This window comes from Mustelus asterias, chromosome 9, assembly GCF_964213995.1.
Source record: "Mustelus asterias chromosome 9, sMusAst1.hap1.1, whole genome shotgun sequence".
NCBI classification, from domain to species: domain Eukaryota; kingdom Metazoa; phylum Chordata; class Chondrichthyes; order Carcharhiniformes; family Triakidae; genus Mustelus; species Mustelus asterias.
Window position 1 is genome coordinate 25,234,331 of NC_135809.1, and position 25,439 is coordinate 25,259,769.

Sequence of the window (25,439 nt, forward strand, 5' to 3'; positions counted from 1 at the left end):
ACTCACTTTGCTGTGCAAATTATTAATAGACATGGGAACATTTCCAAATTTAAGGGCTGAGGAAAGATATTTGTTGAGGAAATCAGGATAATTTAAAAAAGCACCTGTTTACAGACAGGTAGCGAGCAGGGAAATCAGGGCAATTTAAACTGACCCCCTGCTCCTGTCCATGAAAATATTTGAGGTGCAGTCACAGGTGTGCAGACTACTTGTTTCCATGCGCACTGCTACCTTACAAAGGTGAGCAATAAAAGATTTGTTTCTGTAAACAGTGGCTAAACTGCAACCCAATCTCTGTGCCAGGCATTAAAAAAAATGAAATCACACTTCACCGATCATGAAGTTTTTACTGGTTAAACATTAATGTCATATCTAATACAGGTGAAAAAAAAAAGTATTTTCCACATACACAAGTCATAATCTTTTTCAATAAGTTTAGTATCAAAGACATACTGATAATTTTATTCTTATATCCTTTATATCAAACGTGCTGCACCAAAACATTGAACACTAATGGCAAACTGGCATTCATATGATATTGAAATGTTTGTTCATGGGAAACTACCATTTGCCAGCTCTACAAGATTTTATTGCCAATATTGCATTTTACTTCAGCCAGCTGAACTTTTAAGTTTCAAAGAAGTAATAATTAAACACGAAAGTAAAGCATCTTTAAACAAATATTGATTATATATTTGTGATTTTTTTTGCTTCAGTTAGATTGTTTAGTAAGAGAATATTTGAATAAAGATAGATAGTCATCTGGTGTTTTACACAAAAAAACTATGCAAAATCCAAGTTTCATCATTAAGCTTTACATTCTCAAATAGGAACATAAATAAGTGCACTGCAAAATTTCACATTGCAGTCATTGTTGCTCTCATTCAATGTTCTATTTAAAGTTTGGACAAAGCACCAGTCAAACTAATTCCTCTGCTTTTGAGGTTCACTTGTGGCGACTGCCACGCCTTTTCATTGCTGCGGTGCATTGTGGGCAGTACCATTTTCCTTTTGGAGCCTCTGTTAGTCCAACACATCCATAATGGAACCATTCAATGGGGCACTTTAAAAAGAAAATTAATCGTTAGAATGTATTTCAATTTGAAATACTTTAATACACTAAATGTGACCATGAATAATGTCAGCTTTCATTTGTTTTATACGGTAGTTGACAACCAAATTTTAGTTTATTGTATTGTTTCAAACTGTCAAAAACATAAAATACTTACATCTTGATTATCACACCCTACCATTTCACCATACGACACCTGAAAGGAGGAAACATACAAACACATTTTCAGCTATACATTCATGCTAAATGAGTTATCCTCATATGGGCTATTCAACTATTGGGGCCATCAAGCCAAGTCTGATCACGTTTATTAGGAAGCAACATCAATCAGTCTGAACATTTTACATTACGTTACTTTGTCAAGATGTTATTTTACCACCAACTTCAGCCTGGTTAAAATATATGATGTAACTTTTTTGCTGCAGCATTTCCAGCCAATTAAAAAGATTTTAACCCATGATTAGAACATTATTACATCACTTTGTGCCTCACCAAGAAATACATTTTTGATTCAAGTTTCCATGTAGGTTACACATCTTTTAGGTGCCCAGCATCTTTTATAACTGCACTCAAACATTTATGATTGTTCTGGCATCTCATTCAAAGTAAAAACATTTTCTTTATATCAGTCAGTTTTACTTCAATGAGCATCCACTATATTTTGAACTCACCAAGTGATTAGAAATGGGGAAGGAATGAAGGACAAATTAAGAGTTTGTGGTGGAGATGAGAGTTCAATTTTGGATTTCCACATCCATCATTAACATGTGGCAGTGTCAGATTTAATTTATTCAACAAAAATGAAATATATTTCTAGAGATTTGTAACATTATTTTCTCAAATGGGTTTTTATCCATATTTGTCCCAGATACTGCACATTACATCCATTAAGAAGCCATCCCACCAGCCCATATTTTCATTCTCAGTTTCTTTTACATTTTAAATACTGTTACAAGTTTAATTACTTTCAAATTATTCAGTGGATAATGTGAATTTTTAGAATCTTTAGAATCTGTACTGAAAATCTAAAGCTAAACTTCTGACATAAAAGTTCCAGCATAACTGAACACATACTCAAGCAATTTGTATCCATTGCTTTTAAACAAATAAAATATGTGAAGCATGTTCAGCATTCAACATATTTATTTCAAACTCACCTGATTGCAGATACAATAACGAGGCTCATTGGGATCATATGTCCAATCCACTTGGTTATTGGAATCAGACTCAGGTAAAGCTGGGGTCTGCTGGGGAATCTCTTGTGCTACAACAGATGATGAAGAGGAGGAAGATGATGATGAAGATGATGAGGAGGACTGGTGATTTGAGGACTTGTTGCTGCTTCTGAGAAAAAAAAATGGATATAAAAAATATAACAGACTGACATTCAGACTGGATGATAGCTATTGATATAGTTCACATTTTTACTAATAGAGTGGCAATATAAATAATAAAATCTTCTTATACAGCCTGATAAGACATTGCAATGAATAGCAATACACAAATAAACCAAAACTGGTACATGGTTATTTAAGTATTGAATCTTATTGGTATAGCGCAGCAATGCAATGCTGAACATAAACTATATCACACATGTCGTTGGATTAGAAAGGCAAATGATTTCCTTTATTGCAAGGGAAATGGAATAAAAAAGTAGGAAACTTTTGCTACAATTGTACAGGGTGTTGGTGAGACCACATCTAGTGCAGTGTACAGTTTTTGTTACTTTACTTGAGAAAAGATATAATTGCATCAGAAACAGCTCTGAGAAGGGTCACTCGACTGATTCCTGGGATGAAGGATGAAGGAAAGTTTGGGTCTGTACCCATTGGAACTTAGAAGAATGTAAGGTGATATTATTGAAACATATACTACCCTGAGGAGACCTGAAAAGTGGGCGTTTCTCCTTATCAGGAAGACTAAAACTAGGGGACAGCTTAAAATATGAGGTCTCCCATTTAGAACAGAAATGAAAACCTTTTCCTCAAGGGTTTTTAGTTTGTGAAATTCTCTTCCCCTAAGAACAATGGAGGCAGGGTCATTGAATATATTTTAAGTTAAATGGACTCTTGATTGATAGAAGAGCCAAAGGGTATGGGTTAGTAGACAGGAAAATGGAGTGGAGGCCACAATCAGATAGAATCCATCATTAAGGATGAGATTTCTAAATTCTTGGAAGTGCAGGGTCGGATTAGGACAAGTCAGCATGGATTTAGTAAGGGGAGGTCGTGCCTGACAAACCTGTTAGAGTTCTTTGAAGAGATAACAAATAGGTTAGACCAAGGAGAGCCAATGGATGTTATCTATCTTGACTTCCAAAAGGCCTTTGACAAGGTGCCTCACGGGAGACTGCTGAGTAAAATAAGGGCCCATGGTATTCGAGGCAAGGTACTAACATGGATTGACGATTGGCTGTCAGACAGAAGGCAGAGAGTTGGGATAAAAGGTTCTTTCTCAGAATGGCAACCGGTGACAAGTGGTGTCCCGCAGGGTTCAGTGTTGGGGCCACAGCTGTTCTCTTTATATATTAACGATCTAGATGACGGGACTGGGGGCATTCTGGCCAAGTTTGCCGATGATACAAAGATAGGTGGAGGGGCAGGTAGTATTGAGGAGGTGGGGAGGCTGCAGAAAGATTCAGACAGTTTAGGAGAGTGGTCCAAGAAGTGGCTGATGAAATTCAACGTGGGCAAGTGTGAGGTCTTGCACTTTGGAAAAAAGAATAGAGGCATGGACTATTTCCTAAACGGTGACAAAATTCATAATGCTAAAGTGCAAAGGGACTTGGGAGTCCTAGTCCAGGATTCTCTAAAGGTAAACTTGCAGGTTGAGTCCGTAATTAAGAAAGCAAATGTAATGTTGTCATTTATCTCAAGAGGCTTGGAATACAAAAGCAGGGATGTACTTCTGAGGCTTTATAAAGCACTGGTTAGGCCCCATTTGGAGTACTGTGAGCAATTTTGGGCCCCACACCTCAGGAAGGACATACTGGCACTGGAGCGGGTCCAGCGGAGATTCACACGGATGATCCCAGGAATGGTAGGCCTGACATACGATGAACGTCTAAGGATCGTGGGATTGTATTCATTGGAGTTTAGGAGGTTGAGGGGAGATCTAATAGAAACTTGCAAGATAATGAACGGCTTAGATAGGATGGACGTAGGGAAGTTGTTTCCATTAGCAGGGGAGACTAGGACGCGGGGGCACAGCCTTAGAATAAAAGGGAGTCACTTTAGAACAGAGATGAGGAGAAATTTCTTCAGCCAGAGAGTGGTAGGTCTGTGGAATTCATTGCCACAGAGGGCTGTGGAGACCGAGACGTTGAGCGTCTTCAAGACAGAAATTGATAAATTCTTGATTTCTCGAGGAATTAAGGGCTATGAGGAGAGAGCGGGTAAATGGAGTTGAAATCAACCATGATTGAATGGTGGAGTGGACTCGATGGGCCGAATGGCCTTACTTCCGCTCCTATGTCTTATGGTCTAATGTGGCAACGGTGGATAAGAAACAGACTCAGAGGGCACAATTTAATGCCTTCTTGCAGCATGTTTGGTGGTAAGTGAGAACTGAAAAGGGAAATTCTGCTACAATTGTATATGGTGTTGGTAAGACCACATCCACCTCTACCCCATTTATGTTTTGTTGGGATGGGGGGAGAGAGAGGACAAAAGGAAGCAGGACTCAGATGGTCTTTTTGCCCAGCTGCTAACTGAGGCCTTTAAGTAGGGTCCAGCAGTGGAAAAGGAACTCGCCTTGAAGGAAGTCTGAGAAGCAGACTTTGCCGATTGCTTGCAGGCTCCTGGGGGGTTGGGGGCAGGGGTGTTTCTCATTCTAAGACATTCAATACTGATCAAGGGATTTGGCATCAGGAAGGGGGAGGGGATGCTGAAACCTACATCACTGCCATTGCTGCTGACCCCCCTCTAAGACTGCAAACCTTCTCCTGCCAGCACTTGCTTGTGCCTCGGTCCCTTGGCGATCCTGGACCATGGGTGGCTACAGCACCAGCAGGAACCAGTAGCATTGGTGGAAACGAGAATTTACAACCTCCGATTGGCTGGACTTCCACTCCAGAGCCCTTAATCCAGGGAAAGGGTCATTGCTATCTGATTGGCTTAATAAGACCATAAGACATAGGAGCGGAAGTAAGGCCATTCGGCCCATCGAGTCCACTCCAACATTCAATCATGGTTGATTTCAACTCCATTTACCCGCTCTCTCCCCATAGACCTTAATTCCTCGAGAAATCAAGAATTTATCAATTTCTGTCTTGAAGACGCTTAACGTCTCGGCCTCCACAGCCCTCTGTGGCAATGAATTCCACAGACGTACCACTCTCTGGCTGAAGAAATTTCTCCTCATCTCTGTTCTAAAGTGACTCCCTTTTATTCTAAGGCTGTGCCCCCGCGTCCTAGTCTCCCCTGCTAATGGAAACAACTTCCCTACGTCCATCCTATCTAAGCCGTTCATTATCTTGTAAGTTTCTATTAGATCTCCCCTCAACCTCCTAAACTCCAATGAATACAATCCCACGATCCTTAGACGTTCATCGTATGTCAGGCCTACCATTCCTGGGATCATCCGTGTGAATCTCCGCTGGACCCGCTCCAGTGCCAGTATGTCCTTCCTGAGGTGTGGGGCCCAAAATTGCTCACAGTACTCCAAATGGGGCCTAACCAGTGCTTTATAAAGCCTCAGAAGTACATCCCTGCTTTTGTATTCCAAGCCTCTTGAGATAAATGACAACATTACATTTGCTTTCTTAATTACGGACTCAACCTGCAAGTTTACCTTTAGAGAATCCTGGACTAGGACTCCCAAGTCCCTTTGCACTTTAGCATTATGAATTTTGTTAATGTGTCAGGCCTTCTCACAAACAAGCGATGCACGACTCCCTGGTTCTCCACACTGCTTTCCAGAGAGTTTAATTCCTAAGTTAAGTCAGGTCCTAAATCAGGTTAAAATTATGCTGAACTGTCAGTAGCTGTCAATACACCCAATTAAATTGCATTAATCCATTATTAAAATGAATAAATTTCCAAAAGTTATATTTGATCATTAAGAAATTTTGGCATACAGTTGACATGAATTGTTTTGTTAATTAAAAAAAAACTATATTCTAAACCTTGTCCTAAACCAGATAAAAAAAAGAAAACAACAAATTCCTTAATAATAAAAACACTTACTTGTTTTTTCGACCACTGCGTGAATCTGTGGCTGATGTAGATAATGTCTGCGTCAGTGTAGAGGCTAAGGTTGAGGAATATCCTGTCGATTCTCTTGAGATAGAGAATTCGCGTGCGAGCTGGAACTCAGTGTTTTTGAATGCTTCATAAGTGGCCTTTATAGTCGATGTCCTCCTCCCTTCTTTCATCTTTTCAAAAGTAGAAGTAAAATATTTATTTCAGAATTGTAATTTAAGTGCATCACAAATATTTATTTTGAAAAAAGATGTCCTCTTTACTAATATTTATTGCAATAAAACGTTCTTCAAAATACTCAGATTATGTACTTATGAAGATTCTATATTGGAATGCGGGATACACAACAAACGAAAGAACAAGACCATAGCTAATGTAGATGTCCTCCATTGAAGAGTGAAATTTGTTCATTACTATAGAATAATTATTATAGAAGTTTAAAGCAATTGATTTTAATAATTTATCATTTAATGCTACTTATGAATGAGTTATTAAGTAGCTGAATGACACTGCATTCTTAATCATTCTTATAACTGTGTCTATCATTTCATAGAAATCATAGAAACCCTACAGTGCAGAAGGAGGCCATTCGGCCCATCGAGTCTGCACTGACCACAATCCCTCCCAGGCCCTACCCCCACATATTTTACCCACTAATCCCTCTAACCTACGCATCTCAGGACTCTAAGGGGCAATTTTTAACCTGGCCAATCAACCTAACCCGCACATCTTTGGACTGTGGGAGGAAACCGGAGCACCCGGAGGAAACCCACGCAGACATGAGGAGAATGTGCAAACTCCACACAGACAGTGACCCGAGCCGGGAATCGAACCCGGGACCCTGGAGCTGTGAAGCAGCAGTGCTAACCACTATTACTGTACACAATGAATGTTCTGAAAACAGTTGAACTTTCAGCCGGTTCAGAATTAAAATTAATGCACAATTTATTATATATCTATTGATCTGAATATATTAGAACATAGAACATAGAACATTACAGCGCAGAACAGGCCCTTCGGCCCACGATGTTGCACCGACCAGTTAAAAAAAAAAACTGTGACCCTCCAACCTAAACCAATTTCTTTTCGTCCATGAACCTATCTACGGATCTCTTAAACGCCCCCAAACTAGGCGCATTTACTACTGATGCTGGCAGGGCATTCCAATCCCTCACCACCCTCTGGGTAAAGAACCTACCCCTGACATCGGTTCTATAACTACCCCCCCTCAATTTAAAGCCATGCCCCCTCGTGCTGGATTTCTCCATCAGAGGAAAAAGGCTATCACTATCCACCCTATCTAAACCTCTAATCATCTTATATGTTTCAATAAGATCCCCTCTTAGCCGCCGCCTTTCCAGCGAAAACAATCCCAAATCCCTCAGCCTCTCCTCATAGGATCTCCCCTCCATACCAGGCAACATCCTGGTAAACCTCCTCTGCACCCTCTCCAAAGCCTCCACATCCTTCCTGTAATGTGGGGACCAGAACTGCACACAGTACTCCAAGTGCGGCCGCACCAGAGTTGTGTACAGTTGCAACATAACGCTACGACTCCTAAATTCAATCCCCCTACCAATAAACGCCAAGACACCATATGCCTTCTTAACAACCTTATCTACTTGATTCCCAACTATCAGGGATCTATGCACACATACACCTAGATCCCTCTGCTCCTCCACACTATTCAAAGTCCTCCCGTTAGCCCTATACTCAACACATCTGTTATTCCTACCAAAGTGAATTACCTCACACTTCTCCGCATTAAACTCCATCTGCCACCTCTCGGCCCAACTTTGCAACCTGTCTAAGTCTTCCTGCAAACTACGACACCCTTCCTCACTGTCTACCACACCACCGACTTTGGTGTCATCAGCAAATTTGCTAATCCACCCAACTATACCCTCATCCAGATCATTAATAAATATTACAAACAGCAGTGGCCCCAAAACAGATCCCTGAGGTACACCACTTGTAACCGCACTCCATGATGAATATTTACTATCAACCACCACCCTCTGTTTCCTATCCGCTAGCCAATTCCTGATCCAATTTCCTAGATCACCCCCAATCCCATACATCTGCATTTTCTGCAGAAGCCTACCATGGTGAACCTTATCAAACGCCTTACTAAAATCCATATATACCACGTCCACTGCCTTGCCCCCATCCACCTCCTTGGTCACTTTCTCAAAAAACTCAATAAGGTTAGTAAGGCACGACCTACCTGCCACAAAACCATGCTGACTATCACCTATCAATTCATTACTCTCCAAATAACTATAAATCCTATCCCTTATAATTTTTTCCAACATCTTGCCGACAACAGAAGTGAGACTCACCGGTCTATAATTCCCAGGGAAGTCTCTGTTCCCCTTCTTAAACAATGGGACAACATTCGCTAACCTCCAATCTTCTGGTACTATACCAGAGGCCAACGACGACCTGAAGATCAGAGCCAGAGGCTCTGCAATCACTTCTCATTAATGGTATTAATGCCTAGCAGCCAAAATTATAGAAGCATCCAGTATCTGGTTAGGATCCAAATCTAATGGGTACACTACAGGAACGTTTGGAAAATAGTTAGAATGAAAGACTTGCATTTTATAGCAGCTTTCATGTCCCAAAGCACTTTACAGCCAATGAAGTACCTAGGCAAGTTATTCTATCATGGGATGTGGTCATGACAGGCAAGGCCAGCATTTGCTGTTGATCCCCAATTGTCCTTGAACTGAGTGACTTGCTAGGCTATTTCAGTGGACAGTTAAGAGTCAGCTACATTGCTATGGGTCAGGAGTCACAGACTCCTGGTATGCCAGACCAGATAAGGATGGCAGATTTTCTTCCAGATGGGTGAACCAGATGGACTTTACGAAAGCCAACAGTAGTTCCATGGTCACCATTACTAAGACTTGCTTCATATTCCAAAATTTTATGAATTGAATTTAAATTCCATCAGCTGCCCCAGTCTAATTTAGACCCATGTCACCAGAACATTAGCCTGAGCTTCTCGATTACTGTAGCCAGTGGCATTACCACTATGTCAACAGCTCCCTGTAATGCAGTGAGAGCCATTTCCTGCACAGCAAGATCCCACAAACAGCAATATGGTGACCAAATAACCTATTTTTGTGATGCTGAGAGAAATATTGGATCGGACAAGCATCATTTGCCCAGTAAAAGAAGCAGTCCGGATAAACTAAGACAGAATGAGTGTTGGAGACTTGATAACCAAATAAAATTTCTATCATTTAATCACCTGTGCTGTTGCTTGAACAGCCTGGGCTGCTGCCATTGTAATAGCTGCAGCTCCTGGGCCTGCTCCAGGTGTTAATGAGGTAAGATTGTATGAGCTGAGAGGCTGTGATGAATTAATATTGTAGACACTGTTGGAAGTTGATGTCAAATTACTGTTACGACATCCTGAAAAGAAACAGAAAAAATACAGTCAGGAAAAAGTGAGCACACTTTCTATGAATTCACAAAATATTTCTATTTAAAAGTAGCCAAATATGATTTTTCACACCATTTGATAACCCAGTTTCACTACACTTTATCAATAGTTCGTCCAAAGAACAGACTGACTGGCACTTTGCATGCCTAGGGGAATGTGAAATACAGAATGAATCCGCAATGGTTCAAATGTTCTTAAACATCAGAAACATATGGCTTGGATTTTGCAGTGGTAATGTTCTGAAACTTACAGCATTCACTGTCTTTATTCCACTGAAACTGGCAGCAAGATCAGAAGGTTGCACATGTGCAGAATATGTGGAAATCCAAAGTTTGCTGTCATTGCTTCAATGCTCCTCCAAAGGGTGTGCTATTGAGGTTCCCCCAAAAGTGCAATCCCTAAGAAATCAGTGAATTGATGGAAACTTCCAGTATGAAAATCAGCACCGTCAATAAGTAGTTCTACATTAACCACCAAAAATATTATCAAGAGAGAATTCAGGAGAAATTTATTTTTCAATGAGTGGTAAGAATGTGGAATGTGCTACTTCAAGAGTAGTTGAATCAAATTGTATACATTTAAGAGGAATTTAGGCAATTTAGGCAAGGACATGAGAGAAATTAATAGAAGGGCATGCTGATAGGATTAGGTGAAGAGTGGGAGGAGACTCATGTGGCGTTGTGGGAGGAGACTCATGTGGCGTTGTGAACGTTGCCATAGACCGGTTGGGTAGCTGACCTGCTTCTGTGCTGAGTCTTGAATCTTATTTTGAATAGAAAAAAATTGTGAATTTTATATTAACATTGCTGACTTTGAATTTAATGATTTTCTTTATGTTAACAAAATTAATCTCAGGATATTATTGTGTTCTATTCTTAAATACTTAAAAGGATTTCTGCTGCTTTCACAAGTTTAGGAATTTCAGTCCAAAGATCATATCCTCACTTCACTTTAGGTATCCATTAAGGTAATAAATAAATGCATTCATTGCATAAACGATTAGCAGTCATTTTTACATTGAGCCATATACATGGTGGTATAACAATGATTTTTCATTTAAATATTATTCTACTGATCTCCATTCGTGATATACAATAATAAACTTGGCCAGTAATGTAAGGGAAGATATCTTATGAAGGACTTTGGAACCGACTTAGTTTCTTATCATAGACATAAGGCGCGATCTTTCTGGCCCGGTGCGCCTGTCAATCGGGAAAGATAGTGCACAAGGCTTTCGTGCCAGGCGCAAACTGGTCTCACTGAAAGCCATCTTCCCAGCCCTGTTTTGCTAGCGCAATTATCTTTTCAACAGCCATTTATCATCCATTCTCTTTCTCTGTTCTAGTACCACCATTTCTCTTTTGACTCCTCCATAGTTGCTAAATTATCAGACTGCTTATGAACAGAAATTCAACATTGGAAAGATGAAGTTATTGTTTTCAGTCCCTGCTCCAAACTCCATTCTCGAACCACTGCTCCATCCCCCTCCCTGGCAACAGTCTGAGATTAAGTCAGTTTGCTTGCAAGCTTTAATCCTGAAATATCCAACCTCAGATTTGTGCCGTCACTAAGACCGCCTACTTACACGTCTGTATTTACATCTCTGTAACATTGCTCAATTTCACCTCCTGCTGAAATCCTCATTTATGCTTTCATTAACCTTAGACTCAACTATTCCAATGCACTCCTGGCTGGCCTCAGTAAACTGAAAGTCATCCAAAGCTTAGCTGCCTGTGTCTTAACTTGCAGCAAGTTGCATTTCCCTATCACCTTTGTACTCCCCGACAAACATGAAATAGAAAGGGTCAAGAGCTTCAAGTTTTTAGGTGTCCAGATCACCAACAATCTGTCCTGGTCCCCCCATGCCGACACTATAGTTAAGAAAGCGCACCAACGCCTCTACTTTCTCAGACGACTAAGGAAATTTGGCACGTCAGCTACAACTCTCACCAACTTTTACAGATGCACCATTGAAAGCATTCTTTCTGGTTGTATCACAGCTTGGTATGGCTCCTGCTCTGCCCAAGACCGCAAGGATCTACAAAAGATCGTGAATGTAGCCTAATCCATCACGCGAACCAGCCTCCCATCCATTGACTCGGTCTACACTTCCGGCTGCCTTGGCAGCATAATTAAGGACCCCACGCACCCCGGACATTCTCTCTTCCATCTTCTTCCTTCGGGAAAAAGATACAAAAGTCTGAGGTCACGTACCAATCGACTCAAGAACAGTTTCTTCCCTGCTGCTGTCAGGGTTCTAAGTGGACTTATCTTGCATTAAGTTGATCTTTCTCTACACCCTAGCTATGACTGCAACACTACATTCTGCACTCTGTTTCCTTCTCTATGAACGGTATGTTTTGTATGTATAGCGCGCAAGAAACACTACTTTTCACTGTATGTTAATACATGTGACAATAATAAATCAAATCAAATACACTGGCTCCCAGTCATGCAACTTTTTGACTTCAAATCCTTCCATATCTCTTTTCTTTCCCAGGCCCATAGCCCTCTAAGATATCTGTGCTCCTCTAATTCTGGCCTCTTCTGCATTCCCATTCATAATTGCTCCATCAATAGTGATTGTACCTTCTGTTACCTAGGCCCCAATTTCTGGAATTCTCTCCCCACATCATTTTCATCCTTTAAAGGCACACCATAAAACCTACCCCTATGACCAAGTTTGTGGTCACCTGACCTAACAATCTCCACCTGTGGCTCGGTGTCGTAGTTTGTTTTGTAACACTCTTGTGAAGCACCTTGGAACATTTTATTATGTTATAGGCACTATATAAGTGCAAGTTATTGTTATAAAATGATGCTACAATTGTAAACAATTCAAATTACCTGGCGTATTTTCTTTTGAAGCATCTGACGTAAGTGTGGATAAAAGGGCTTCTGATTTGAATTTTTTCTCAGGAACATGGTCAGCAGCGTGGTGCGAAGATGGGTTATATTTCCGTTCTGTAAAAGTATCACAAAATAAATTGAACATGAATTAGAATTTAACCACTTTACTTTCCAGCTTTACTCAATAATAGATTCAATCTCAACAAATTTCGCAAAGGAACAAAAATGAAAATCTCTGAAGCAGCTGAGCGTAAATGCAAGATAACAGTGTGATGGTAGTGCAGTTGGTGAATTTTAAAATATAGTGATACACTACCATTAACTGCAAGATAGCATGCAATCTTTGTGATTTTTTCCACCATTATTTCATCGTTTTTAATACTTTTTTTAAAAAAAGAGTTTACTAAGATTTTGGATGTTAACTGCTAGGGAACAGAACACTTTTCCACATGAGCCACCCAGTGTCTACATCGAACATTCCCAAGTGAGGTAAAAGCGAATTGGTTTAATTGCATGATCAAAGCATTTGTAACCGTATAACTGTGTTTAATCTTGTAATGTTTACAAGGAACACAAAGTTAATCAGTTCAACAAAGCAGTTTATAAACGGCACTACTCAGCACTTACTTTCTAATGGAGTGTGTGAGTGAGCATGATGGTTGTTAACTGGCTGAGGCGGATTATCCAACTCCAAAGACCCTGAAATAAAAACAACCAATTAAATGATTTCTTAAACTCGTTAATTAAGGCTAAGATTATTCCCACCCAGTTCCAGATAACCACCGCAAGCCATTACAGGGTATAGCATTTTAGCTGCACGAGTAGTACAAGATTTATCAGTAACCTGTGGCAATTAGCTTCATAGCCTGACCAGTTAGTTTTAGTAGTTCAGCCAATACACCCAAGGTCTCTAAAATTACACTCTTGTCAACCTGAAGGGCAAGATTATAGGTATATAATGGAAATTCTCTTTATGTTGATTTCTCATTAATTTGGTTTTAATTAACTGAGGTGCTACTTACCATAAATCCGGCTCCTGATTAACCAAAAGGTCAGTTAGAAATGCTGCATATACTTTTGTACTAAAGTTACAATCTTTATTAGAGCTTTACACTGCAATATGCTTTTTAAAATTATATTCAGTTTTTAAGATTGTTATTGCTCAAGAAAGGGAAAATATTGTCCACAAAGTTCTCTCTTACTCTTTCCGTCTGCAGGAACCTTTGGTATTTCTCAAAGTAGAAAACAAATATAATTCATTTCTATTATTTCTCAGCATCAAGTTTTGCTTGGTTAGTTTAATAATTTATTCTTTAATTGGATTTGGCGTAGTTGACAAGGCCAGCATTTGTTGCCCATCTCTAATTGCCCCTTGAACTTAGTGGTTTCCTTGTCCATTTCAGAGGACCATTAAGGGTCAACCACATTGCTGAGAGTTTTGAGTCACACGTAGGCCAGACCAAGTAAGGATGGCAGATTTCCTTCCCTAAAATACATTAATGAACAGATGGGTTTTTACAACAATCAACAATGGTTTCCTGGTCATATAACAATGATTAATAAAGAACTTTGAGTTTGCCTTAATTTAGTTGATTTAATATAATTTTCACACACCCTACATACAAACTTTGCTAATATCATAAAATTCCACAAGTAAGGGATTTTGCAGTGTATCTCTAGCGCTTTGGTCCAGCAAAATCAACCATTATCATTCCATTTGACAGATTATTTTTCCCATTATGCAGGAATGAGCAATATGCTTATCGATGTACACATAACCTGACAGACCAGTTATCTTTTAACCCCCTTCCCATAAAATGTTATTCTAATTAGCAGACACTAAGTTGAGTAAAGTGATATTAAACCTCACAGATCAAATTTTCCAGCTGCATTCATTGCCATTGAAGCTCACACTACCAACCTCTTTCTCTCCTATTCAGTAATGTGTGCAGCAAATTCCCATCCATCTACCTCTCCTGCCCTAACACCAAGTATTATATCAATATCCCCCTACTGACCACCCACATGCCCCCTTCCAAATCCATGAAATATGTTTCTGGTCCCACATAAGCTGGTCCCACAAAAGTCCCCAACTTGTCTGACTTGGTGGTGGTTCTAAAGATGGGCAGAAGTGGGCAAGAGCCATGGAGGAAACAAAAGAACTTTAAAATTGAGACATTCTTGGATTGGAGGTCAATGTAGATCAATGAGTACTTTCCTTTTCCTTCCCATCTGTTTCCACCACCCGCCCTCTCCTGTATCTTTATCCACTTACCTGGTGCCCAACAAAATGTCAGAGGATGGGGATTTGAAGTGAAAAATTCACCTCCTGACTCCCCACAGCTGGTCCACCAAATCAGGAGTGTGTTACAGACAGGAGGGGGACTACATTAACTGGTCCTCACAACACACACACCACAAAATATCTTTATTCACTAAAATATTAAAATAACTTGGAGGGATATGAAGAATTTTTTTTAACTGCATCTGCCAGGTCACCTCACATCTCATTATCTGGATAAAACCACACCAAATTAAAACTGCATTTTACTGACATCTACTGGCAATTTACAGTGTTATTAGCGCTGTTACCTACAGTTCTCAACTTAGCTTGCAGTCTGCCAGAAACATTAAGTTAATTCAATTAATGTCTAGAATTAAAGTACCAAGCTATAATAAATCAACATACTTACTCCTTTCCAATATTTCTGTAATTCCAGCATTATCAGCTTCAAGCTCCATTTTAAATTTGGCAAGTTCTTGATCCAATTTACGTAGATGTCTATCCACCTGGTTAATCAAAATATAAAACCTAATAAGTAAATCAAATTATATATGCAAAATACATAACACGAACCATAGGTTATCATAGGCAGCCAAATATCTTAGGCAAGAGCCTTTAACCATTTACCATTTCCACTGAAGTCAATTATAAAGGTACTACTTATGACAAATGAAGCATGTTGCAGTTATTTTGAGCAATTCAATAATCTATTATTGCACTGTCATACTGGGTTTGTATTTAAACCATCAATCATCCTATCCTGTGTCTTTTTCCCCCCGGCTCAGAGTATTTTATTAAGTCCGATTTGGTGGTCATTGAGTTACAGATCTCACTCTCAGCCAGTAAGATGTAGGAAGCAGCATTCCCCCTCAATGCTGAAGAAAGAGCGAAGTAAGGGTAGAAATTGGGAGGCACTGGTCATAATCTTCCAACTCTCTTTAGATACAAGGGATGTACAGGAGAAATGGAGAATGGCAAAGGTTCAAAAAAAGAGTGCAAGTATACGCTCAACAACTACAGGTCAGTCAGTTTAATCTTGATGGTGCAGAACATTTAGAAACAAAAATCCAGTACAAAATTAAGTCGCTTTGACAAATGTGTGAACTAATGAAGGAAATTCAGCATAGATTTAAGGACAAACTTGGCTCAAGTTTTTTGGTGAGGTGACAGAAAAGATTGATGAGGAAAGTGAAGTTGATTTGGACTTCCAAAAGGCATTTGATAAAGTGGCACATAAAAAGCTTGTCAGGAAAGTTAGAACCCATAGAATAAATGGAACAGGAGCAGAATAGATAAGAAATTGACTGAGTGATAGGAAACAGAGTAGTGATGAACGAGTGTTTTTTAACTGAAGTATGTATGGGCGTTCACATAGACCCCTGCTTTTCTTGATATAGTCTTGGTAAGAAGACCACAATTTCAAATTTTGCACATGAGACAAAACTTTGAAATATTGTAAACTGTAAGAAAGATAGTTATAAATTTCAAAAGGAGATATACAGGCTGGTGGAATGGGCAGACAAGTGGTAAATAAAATTTAATGCAGAAGTGTTAAGAGATTCACTTTGGTGCAAAGAATGAGGAGAGGCAATGCAAAATAAAGGGCACAATTCTAAATTCACAATTCTAGGAGCAGAGGTATATGGGGGTACTGGTGCACAAATTTGCAGGATTAAAGGAATTAGATGAATTGCACTTGCAGAGATCTGGTACAGACACAATGAGCTAAATGGTTTCCTTCTTGATCCTATGAGAGTGCTCAGGCAGGACTATTTAAATTTATTCCATACAATATATACTGTGATATATGAACATTTAACTCATTTAGACCTTAATATATGGTTAATTTTATGTAATAGTAAATCTAAACCTTGAGCACATTCTCACAATTCACTTCTGTTAAATTACTTTCCAGTCTGTAAAATTTAACTGTGAATGTACGAAAATATCTTGTGAACTGAGTCAATGATGTGCAATGATGGCTGCATATTTACCCCAAAGATGCTGAGAAAAGGTGATACACCATCCATCACAATTGACTAATGTATTTAACACCAAGGCGCCCATGATAAATGTTGGGAACTTTTATTTGACAGGTTGAAGAATTATGAAAAATTCTGTTAGGCTGAGAAATATGAATACGTGCTGGAATCATGCTCCATGAGAAGTAACTAGGAGTGCAAATTTGTACAGATAGCTTACTATTGATGAATTGAATGGTTGCAATAATCTAACAGCTAAATGAACAAAAGATAGTTATTGGAAAGGGCACCATTCTTAAAACACCTTGGAAGAGAAAGTTCCAGGTTAAAATTTCTTAAAGGGTGAGGCAGGCCTCAGGGCTTTTTAACTGCTTACCTATGGACAAAAATAATGTACACAATGGAATAAATACACAAAATGCTGGAAATACAAAGCAAGTCAGGCAGCATCAGGGAAAAAGTGGAAAGCAGGAGAGATTAAGTGACAAATAGGATGATGGTGCAAGAGAACAGATTATGATAATGGAACAAGTAAAGAAACACAATATGGCACTAAAGGAGGTGTAAATGGCAATAGGAGAATCATTGCCAACAGATGTTGTACAAAAAAAGGATCAGATCTGTAATTACTCAACTCAACATCAAGTCAAGAAGACTGTAAAGTGCCTAATCAAATGATATGGTGCAGTTCCTTGAGTTTCCTGTCAGCTTCATTAGAACAGCATAAGAAGCCAAGGACAAAAAGGGCAGAGAATGAAAACGGCAGGTGAACGGATGCTCAGGGTCATTCTTGTAGACTGAAAGGAGTTGCACCACGAAGCAATCTGCATTTGGTCTCCTCACTGTGAAGGATAGCAAAGTCAAGGAAGGGAAGCGTTGATGATGCACCTTGCCCTGAAGGCAAAAGACTGGTGGAAACTGAAAACAAAGAAGACAAAGTTTTCCTGTTTGGTGCAAGAGCAGGAAACGGCAGCAATGGAGTTATCAACATACCAAAAAAAGAGGTGAGGGAAAAGACCAGAATAGGACTGGAACAAAGAATGTTCCAAGTACCCCATGAAAAGATAGGCATACCGAGATCCATGCAGGTTCCCATAATAACACCTTTAATTTGGAGGGGTGGAAGTTTGAGGAACAGCATCTCATCCTTAAATTAAGTACTTTGCAGCTATAGAAAAACAACATGGGAGTCCAACAATTTCGGATCATGACCAACACTCCCAAATTTTATGGGTAATGATTGTGCTATATCTTTTTACATCTATAGATCAGTCCTTTCATCTTGCACCATCATTCACTCTAACCTGTCCTTCACCAAAAGAGAAAATGCTGGAAAATCTCAGCAGGTCTGGCAGCATCTGTAAGGAGAGAAAGGAGCTGACATTTTGAATCCAGATGACCCTTTGTCAAAGGTAAAAGGCATAGAAAGTGGAAGATATTTATACTACGGGGCGAGGGAATGAAAGATGAGTCATAGCCACAGACACCAGGGGAAAAGGCTGCTCATGGCAGTCCATAGAGAGAATAAAGGGTGTGAATGGCCAAATGGCAGAGAAGCTGAAATCCGAGGGTAAACTGTGACAGATGAAGATGTGGGCGGTGGGGGGGCGGGGGGGGGGGGGAATGGGTGGGAGAGAGGTAAAATTTAGAAAAAGGGGGAAAGGAGAAGCAATGGGGGAGAGAAGATAAGGCAAAGTAGGGGGAAAGAAAAATGAAGAAAGACAATAAAGAAATAAAAGGTGGAGAACAGTAAAAAATGAAATAAAATGAAAACAAACATTTCCCCTGGTGTCTGTGGCTATGACTCATCTTTCATTCCCTCACCCTGCTGTATAAATACCTTCCACTTGCTAAGCCTTTTAGCTTTGACAAAGCGTCAACTGGACTCGAAATGTCAGCTCTTTTCCCTCCTTACAGATGCTGCCAGAACTGCTGAGATTTTCCAGCATTTTCTCTTTTGGTTTCATATTGCAGCATCCGCAGTAATTTGCTTTTATCCTGTCCTTCACCCTTTCACAGACCATTCTTTCCTCCAATCTATGCATCTGTGCATAATTAAAACCTGTCCCATTTCTAACTTTTTCCAGTTCTGGTGAAAGGTCATTGGCCTGAAATGTTAGCTTTGTTTCTCTCTCCACAGATGCTCTCTGACTTGTTTTGTATTTCAAACATTTTGTGTTTTTATTTCAGAAGTCCAACATCTGCAGTATTTTGCTTTACCCTCAACGTAAAGGATGAAATTACTTTGACAGCGGAGGGTGCTACTGAAAGCACATGTCGAATTGAGTTCTACAATGTGTATGGCATCGCTATTCCAACAAATAAGAAATTACATTTCTCCTCAGGCAATTCCTAATTCATAACCAAATTCACCTTGAACTCGAACTGATTCAGGTTTCAGTAGTAACCTTTTGTAAGGAGTTTCATCATTTTGGAGACTGAAATGCACATTATTATATAATTTTCCACTGTCCACTTGGAATGTCACTTCTTCAAAAAGTCAAGATGCTTAGTCAGGCAGGACCTTTTCCTCCTAAAACCTTGATGTGTGCAATTAACCGGATTATTTTCATATTGACAATCGAGTTTTATTTCCACTTGCAATATTTCACAAGATATTAAAGCTAGACAGACGTAGCTCTCGGAGTTAGATTTGAATCCATTTTCTAAAAATAAAATCATTGGACATCTACTTACCAAATCATAAATTTGATTTGCTAACTGGACCTTTTCATCAGCATCTTCCAAGGCTTTGTAGTAGTCCTATAAACACAAGATTCAAAAAATTAAGCACGCACTTAAGTTTTAGCGGAGAAAATGGCAACCTAGCCACCAGTGCAGGCAAGCCGGTATGTATTGGTGCTGGTCCCCAGCCTGGAGGTTTTGGGGCATCCAGCTTTAAAACCACCCTGTCAAAGCCAAGAAAAAGGTGATGATTGATACGAAGGGTGATCAACCAGCCTTGAGGTGACCCTGTGAAACATAAGAAAAGCTGAAAGAGAAAGGGAGCAAAGGAGAGAATCGAGAAAATGACGTGATCACATATTTTCTCTGCATGGCCCTGGCACAAACTATTTGTGTGTTCAATTATCATCCGTCAATACCATTTATTATTGAATTTGTTGCTATATTCGAGTACAGGAACCCCAAAACACAAAGCACTACTGAAAGCAAATATATTGTCTGCTCTGCTAGTATGCCATATCTTTGTATTTGTATTAGATGTGCTTTAGAATTAATCTTTGGTTAGTAATTTCTTAAATAAGGTATAAACAAAATACCCCTGAATAGTTTATCTAGTAATCATCTAAGCCATATAGATCAGGAAGATTTCAAGCTTAATCTGTGCTAACTGGCCAGATCTCATCAGGGCTTGGAGTGTAGGCACTAGAACTGACTGCACTTCCTGGTTAAGGAGAAGAAAATATGCTTATCCTCCTGCTCCTAATTGCTTTTTAGTGATCCTTGATGCATTTGTATGGAAGTTGTATTCGCATATTAGGTTTGGTTGCAATACTTGGTTGAATAACTTACTGGCACTTTATGTCAAGGTTCACAAACTGATAATGGATTTTTAGGGAAGGGGCAGGCAGTAGCCATAGAACACCTTCAGAAGACAAAGGAGAAAACTGACAAGGAGAAAAACAAACTTTTTATTAAAAGTACAGATTTTACATTATCATGCATTATTGACAATCAAGAGTTTAAACTTTTTGCAAACAATATTTGGTACTGCCACGCACACAGTGACAGAATTGCACAATTCTATCAATACTTGTTTCATCACTGTTTGCATAACCCAAGTTGAATTGGTCTAATGTTATGAACAAATTTACAACTGATATTTTGCTGATAGTTTAAAGAAAATAAACTGCACTTGCCTTCTTGATTGCTTCCATCTGTTCGTCCCTCCATTCAGGCTTGTTTTTTTTCGCATTGACAAAGAATTCATTCACTCTTTGTTCTAATTGATCCATTGCATCTGCGTGGGGAAGAAAGAAAATCAGCTATTTTCACAACATGCATGAGTGTTTGAAGTTGCCAATGTCATGTGCGCACAAGTTTAATCAACATCAATATTTTTGATCTTTCATCATTGTTGGGAACAAAAAGTAAATGGAACATTTAAATAAATTAGAAATAAAATTTAGTGTCCGTCTTTATGAGGGTTAAATTGACTTTTCTGAATTCATCTCCGAGATTAGAGCAGCTCTGCTGATAATAGGGCTTAAAGAAAATCTTTAAAAAGCCCCATTTGGATATTGATTAATCGATAACTTGATGATTACAGGTACCAATTTTTGAAATTGGTCAACACATGTCTAGTCTATGCTAATTAAGGGACCACTCAAGGACTCTACTATCTAGTGGCAATTAAAAACCTCTGCTTTGTGTTTCACCATTATTTACTTGTATGAGAAATTTATACAATTTCTCGAGTCATTGTAGGATATTGCTTTGCAGGTTACACAGCATCCAACAACTATATTCATAGGAACGCTTTGAATAAGGATTTGTCAGCACAATTAAAATGCAGTTAGAAATAAAGTGGGACAAGTACATATTGCAGTAACCACTTGGTATCCATGCTGCCACTATGAGTTACCTTCTTCGGGGTATATTAAAGGCTTCTAGGAATAGTGATCAAAAGCAACTTGCTTTCAAATACAGTGCAATTTTTATTATTGCGCCCGCTTAATGTTTTTTCTCACTTATAAGATTACAATGTAGGTTATTTTCTTTGTCCGCAGTGTTTTGAAAAGAGTTAACCATAAAGGGACTCGAGAGGTATACAAGGTACTTAGCAGAATCACAAGAAAATTACAGATGAGGAAATTCAGCACGCCAGCAAAGCCCTAAAATCCTTCAATTTGCAGCATCCAATTCTTTGTTGGATGATAAAGTAAGCCTGGAAAAAACTTCAGAAATGCCAGAACAGCACAGATTCATAGTTGTGAAGGTAAAGTTTAGAACAAATACCAAAAGGCATTCTTTGCATGATGATTTTTATTTCTTGAAATCATAGAATCCCTACAGTGCAGGCCATTCAGCCCATCGAGTATGCACCGATTCTCCGACAGAGCATCCCACCTTCCTTTCCTAACCCCAAATATTTATCTTGCTACTCCCCCTAACCTACACATTTTGGGACACCAAGGGACAATTTAGCATGGCCAATCCACCTAACCTGCACATCTTTGGACAGTGGAAAGAAACCGGAGCACCTGGAGGAAACCCACACAGACGCAGGGAGAATGTGAAAACTCCAGAGTCACCCAGTTAACCAGGTCCCTGGCACTGTGAGGCAGCATGCTAACCACTGTGCCAACATGCCACCCTATTGAATGGGTTGAAAGGTTTTTTTGAAAATTTATTTATTAGTGTCACAAGTAGGCTTACATTAACACTGCAGTGAAGTCACTGTGAAAATCCCCTAGTCACCACACTCTAGCGCCTATTCAGGTACACTGAGAGAGAATTTAGCATGGCTAATGCACCTAACCAGCACGTCTTTCGGACTGTGGGAGGTAGCAATAGTGGCTGAAATCATGGCATCATTATAATTTAATACCAATAACATAGTAAGAGGACAGTATTCTAAAAAAATATATAATCCAGAGGGCCTTTTAATTGATTTTTAAAATTCATAACTGAACAGAATTTAAAACAGCAAGGCCTGTTTATACAATAAAATTGTAAACTGCAGATTGTTATGACAGTTCAAATCTTAATAAAATTTTGAGGTCCTCCGATTATCTAAGCTTCTTTTGCACTTCAACGAACCTTCCTTTTGTTATAACTATAGTTTCTGAAAAATTAGTATCTTGGAATCAGTTGTAAAACTTAAGAACTACTTCATAAATAGTTTTGAGGTTCTTTTTCAGCTGATACTTTCACTGATGTTTATAGGTAAACTAGACACATTAACTGTGAACAAATTACTGAAAATGATGGAATACTTGTTGCATATTGTCTGCAAGGTTATTGTTTTAATAACATAAACACTATTAACTGAACCACATATACAGAGGCTCTTAATAAGGGGTAACGAAGGGAGAGTAAAACTTTTTTAAAAAAAGAATAGTTTGTAGCAAAATACCATTGCTTGTTATATAATTAAACTAGTCAGGAAGAAAAATCCTACATAAATCTGCTCAGTGGGAATAATGCTAATGAAAAGTAACATCACCAATGCCACAATGCATTTAGCTTCAAATTAATTTTGAAGAGTTTATCACAATTTTTTGCCAAATTTATCTGATTGTAAGAGATTGTTAATACAGTTGGAAACAAAGTTTCTTTTAACAAGCTTGAAAATGTTCGAATTAGACTTCTAGCTAAAATACCAAATTAATCAAATTCTTATACTTGTATCCAAGCACCAGTAATCAAAGAAACTGGTTGGTATTTATTCTATGTAAATAAAGGTTACCGAGTCAATTTTCTTTCAAAAACAATTTTACTCATTTTAATTTAGATCGTATTGATAAAATTTAAATAGCATTTATTCCAGTGCACAATTTCCACTTTATTTACTTTTTAAAATTGAGATTTACAGAATAACTTGAATCAAATTCTTAAATGAGAATGGCACAAGAACTCAAATATGAAAAACTGCGAAGTTGGATGACCATTCTCATCTTATGCCATATAAGCATTGCATTATTTAACATATTTATGCATCTCACGAGTTAATTTTAAATGTGAAGGCTGTTAAAAACATTATGAAGAAACTGCTGGGCATTAGCAGTTACAATGACATCAAAAGATTATGTTGCAAGGGAAGTCTCAAAAAAAAGAGAATACCTTCCACAAGTTCACTCTGAACCCCAGAGTGAAAGAATCATCCCACCAAAATGGAATGAAAATCATAATCGAAAAAGTCATGCAATTAATCATTTGCCAAAGCAAAAACACAAGTGCGGCTGGCAGCCCACCTAGCGCTGGATCGAGTGATGAACAAGACCGCTGTTGCCACGGTGCATGTTGCCATATGACTCTTTAACTGGCGTAAAAATAATGTAATATCATCCAAAAGAGAGAGAAAAAATGAGCACAAAAGAAAGTATATCTAATACAGTTTGATATCTTTTTAAAAACGTTAAAGCAGGGGTTTATTATTTTGGCCGAAACTTTTATTTACTGAAGGTCTTAATTATCTTTGCAAGATGGGACGTGAAGGGAGCCGCCCTGGTGGGATTTTAAAGTGTGTGGGTGTAAGTGAGGGGGAAGCGGGGTGATTGTGGCTCTCGCCCTGCTTTTGCATTAGGAGTGTTGTGAGTGCAATGTACAGCCAGGCTTTTTTTGAGCTGTGTGGCTCCGACATGACTAACGTGGCAGTGCATACTCTGTACTTGCAGGTCCATCTCCCTCATTTCCGTAAACCTATCGCGCAGATCCATGGGAAGTTGTTCGATCACTGTCGAGAGAGAGGAAAACAACAGGGTTAATGGCGGCCTCTCAGAGTCTGAGCCCGGCCCTCACAACCCATCCCCACTTCGAAAAAAAAAATCACCGCCTCACACCAATTCACTTGCACTCAATACTCACTCTCCAAGTAATCCTCCAAGTACAACATGTCGAGGGTTTTTTTTTTAAAACCGCACGATATATTTTTTTAAAAACCGGGTTGTTTTTTTTCCTCTTTAACCCCCCTTGCCTAAAATGGTTCCAAGATGGCGTCTGGAGCCGGCGCCGTTCCTTCGTTCGGAGAAAAAAAAATCCACCGCTTCGCGCGAGCTCCCCGGTCCTGCCCCACCCCCTCCTGCGCTCCGATTGGCCGACCTCGGCGGCCTCCATTGTGCCGTCACGCGATGGGCGGGGCAGGCAGGCCGCGCCAGAGGCATGCTGGGAGATGAAGTCCCGGGTTGAAGCGGCAAAATGGCGCCTATCCAGTTTGGCCAGCTTCCCCGCCGAGCGATGAGTCAAGCCGGAGGGCGAAAGCGCTCGGCCAATTAAATGAATCGGAGGAGGGGGGGGAGGGGGAGGGGGAGGGGGAGGGGGGGGTGTGGTTTTAGGTTTCGCCATCGTCGTGTTATTATTTGAAAAATCAGGCACTTTCCGTTTCTGATTATATGTTAGCGTGTGCCTGCTTTCATTTGTCTGCGTCCCCGCAGCAAACTTCACAAAACCGCCACAAGTCGACTACCTCGCCCGCCACGGAATCGGAGCGGGCGAGGGTCCGATAAAGCAAATCTCCGTTGACTCCGGGCGGGAATTTCCGTTCTACCTCGAGCGAGGTCGTAAAATCCCGCTCGACTCAACACTTGTCGGCGCTCAGCTCTGACCAAGCCTCATCCAGACTCGAAACGTTGGCTCTGTTCTCGCCACAGATGCTGTCATATCTGCTGAGATTTTTCCAGCATTTTCTGTTTTTTTCAGATTCCAGCATCTGTAGTATTTGCTTTTAATTCAGCACTTGGTCTTTATCGGTGATTCATTGCACCGAAAATAACCTGGTACGTCTCACCGCACAGAAGGTGGCCCTTCTGCCCATGGAGGCCATCCAGAGAGCTAATTAGTCCCGCTCCTTTGCTCTTTGTCCTTCATCCTGCATTGTTCCTTCCAGCATTTGCTCAATTCCTTTTCGAAAATT

At 39.6% G+C, this 25,439-nt stretch overlaps 1 protein-coding gene across 1 annotated transcript; it reads right to left on the reverse strand.

Moving 5' to 3' along the window:
• Positions 1 to 321: 321 nt before the first annotated feature.
• ing3 (inhibitor of growth family, member 3) lies at positions 322 to 24,630 on the reverse strand. The gene is made up of 12 exons (XM_078219831.1): positions 24,395 to 24,630; positions 24,192 to 24,263; positions 20,725 to 20,825; positions 19,541 to 19,606; positions 15,271 to 15,367; positions 13,205 to 13,276; positions 12,575 to 12,691; positions 9,533 to 9,696; positions 6,259 to 6,446; positions 2,230 to 2,416; positions 1,230 to 1,268; positions 322 to 1,063 (listed from the first exon to the last, which is right to left on the reverse strand). The coding sequence occupies exons 1-12, from the start codon at positions 24,420 to 24,422 to the stop codon at positions 947 to 949; spliced, it is 1,248 nt and encodes a 415-aa protein (XP_078075957.1). The 5' UTR covers positions 24,423 to 24,630; the 3' UTR covers positions 322 to 946.
• Between the last annotated feature and the right edge of the window lie 809 nt (positions 24,631 to 25,439).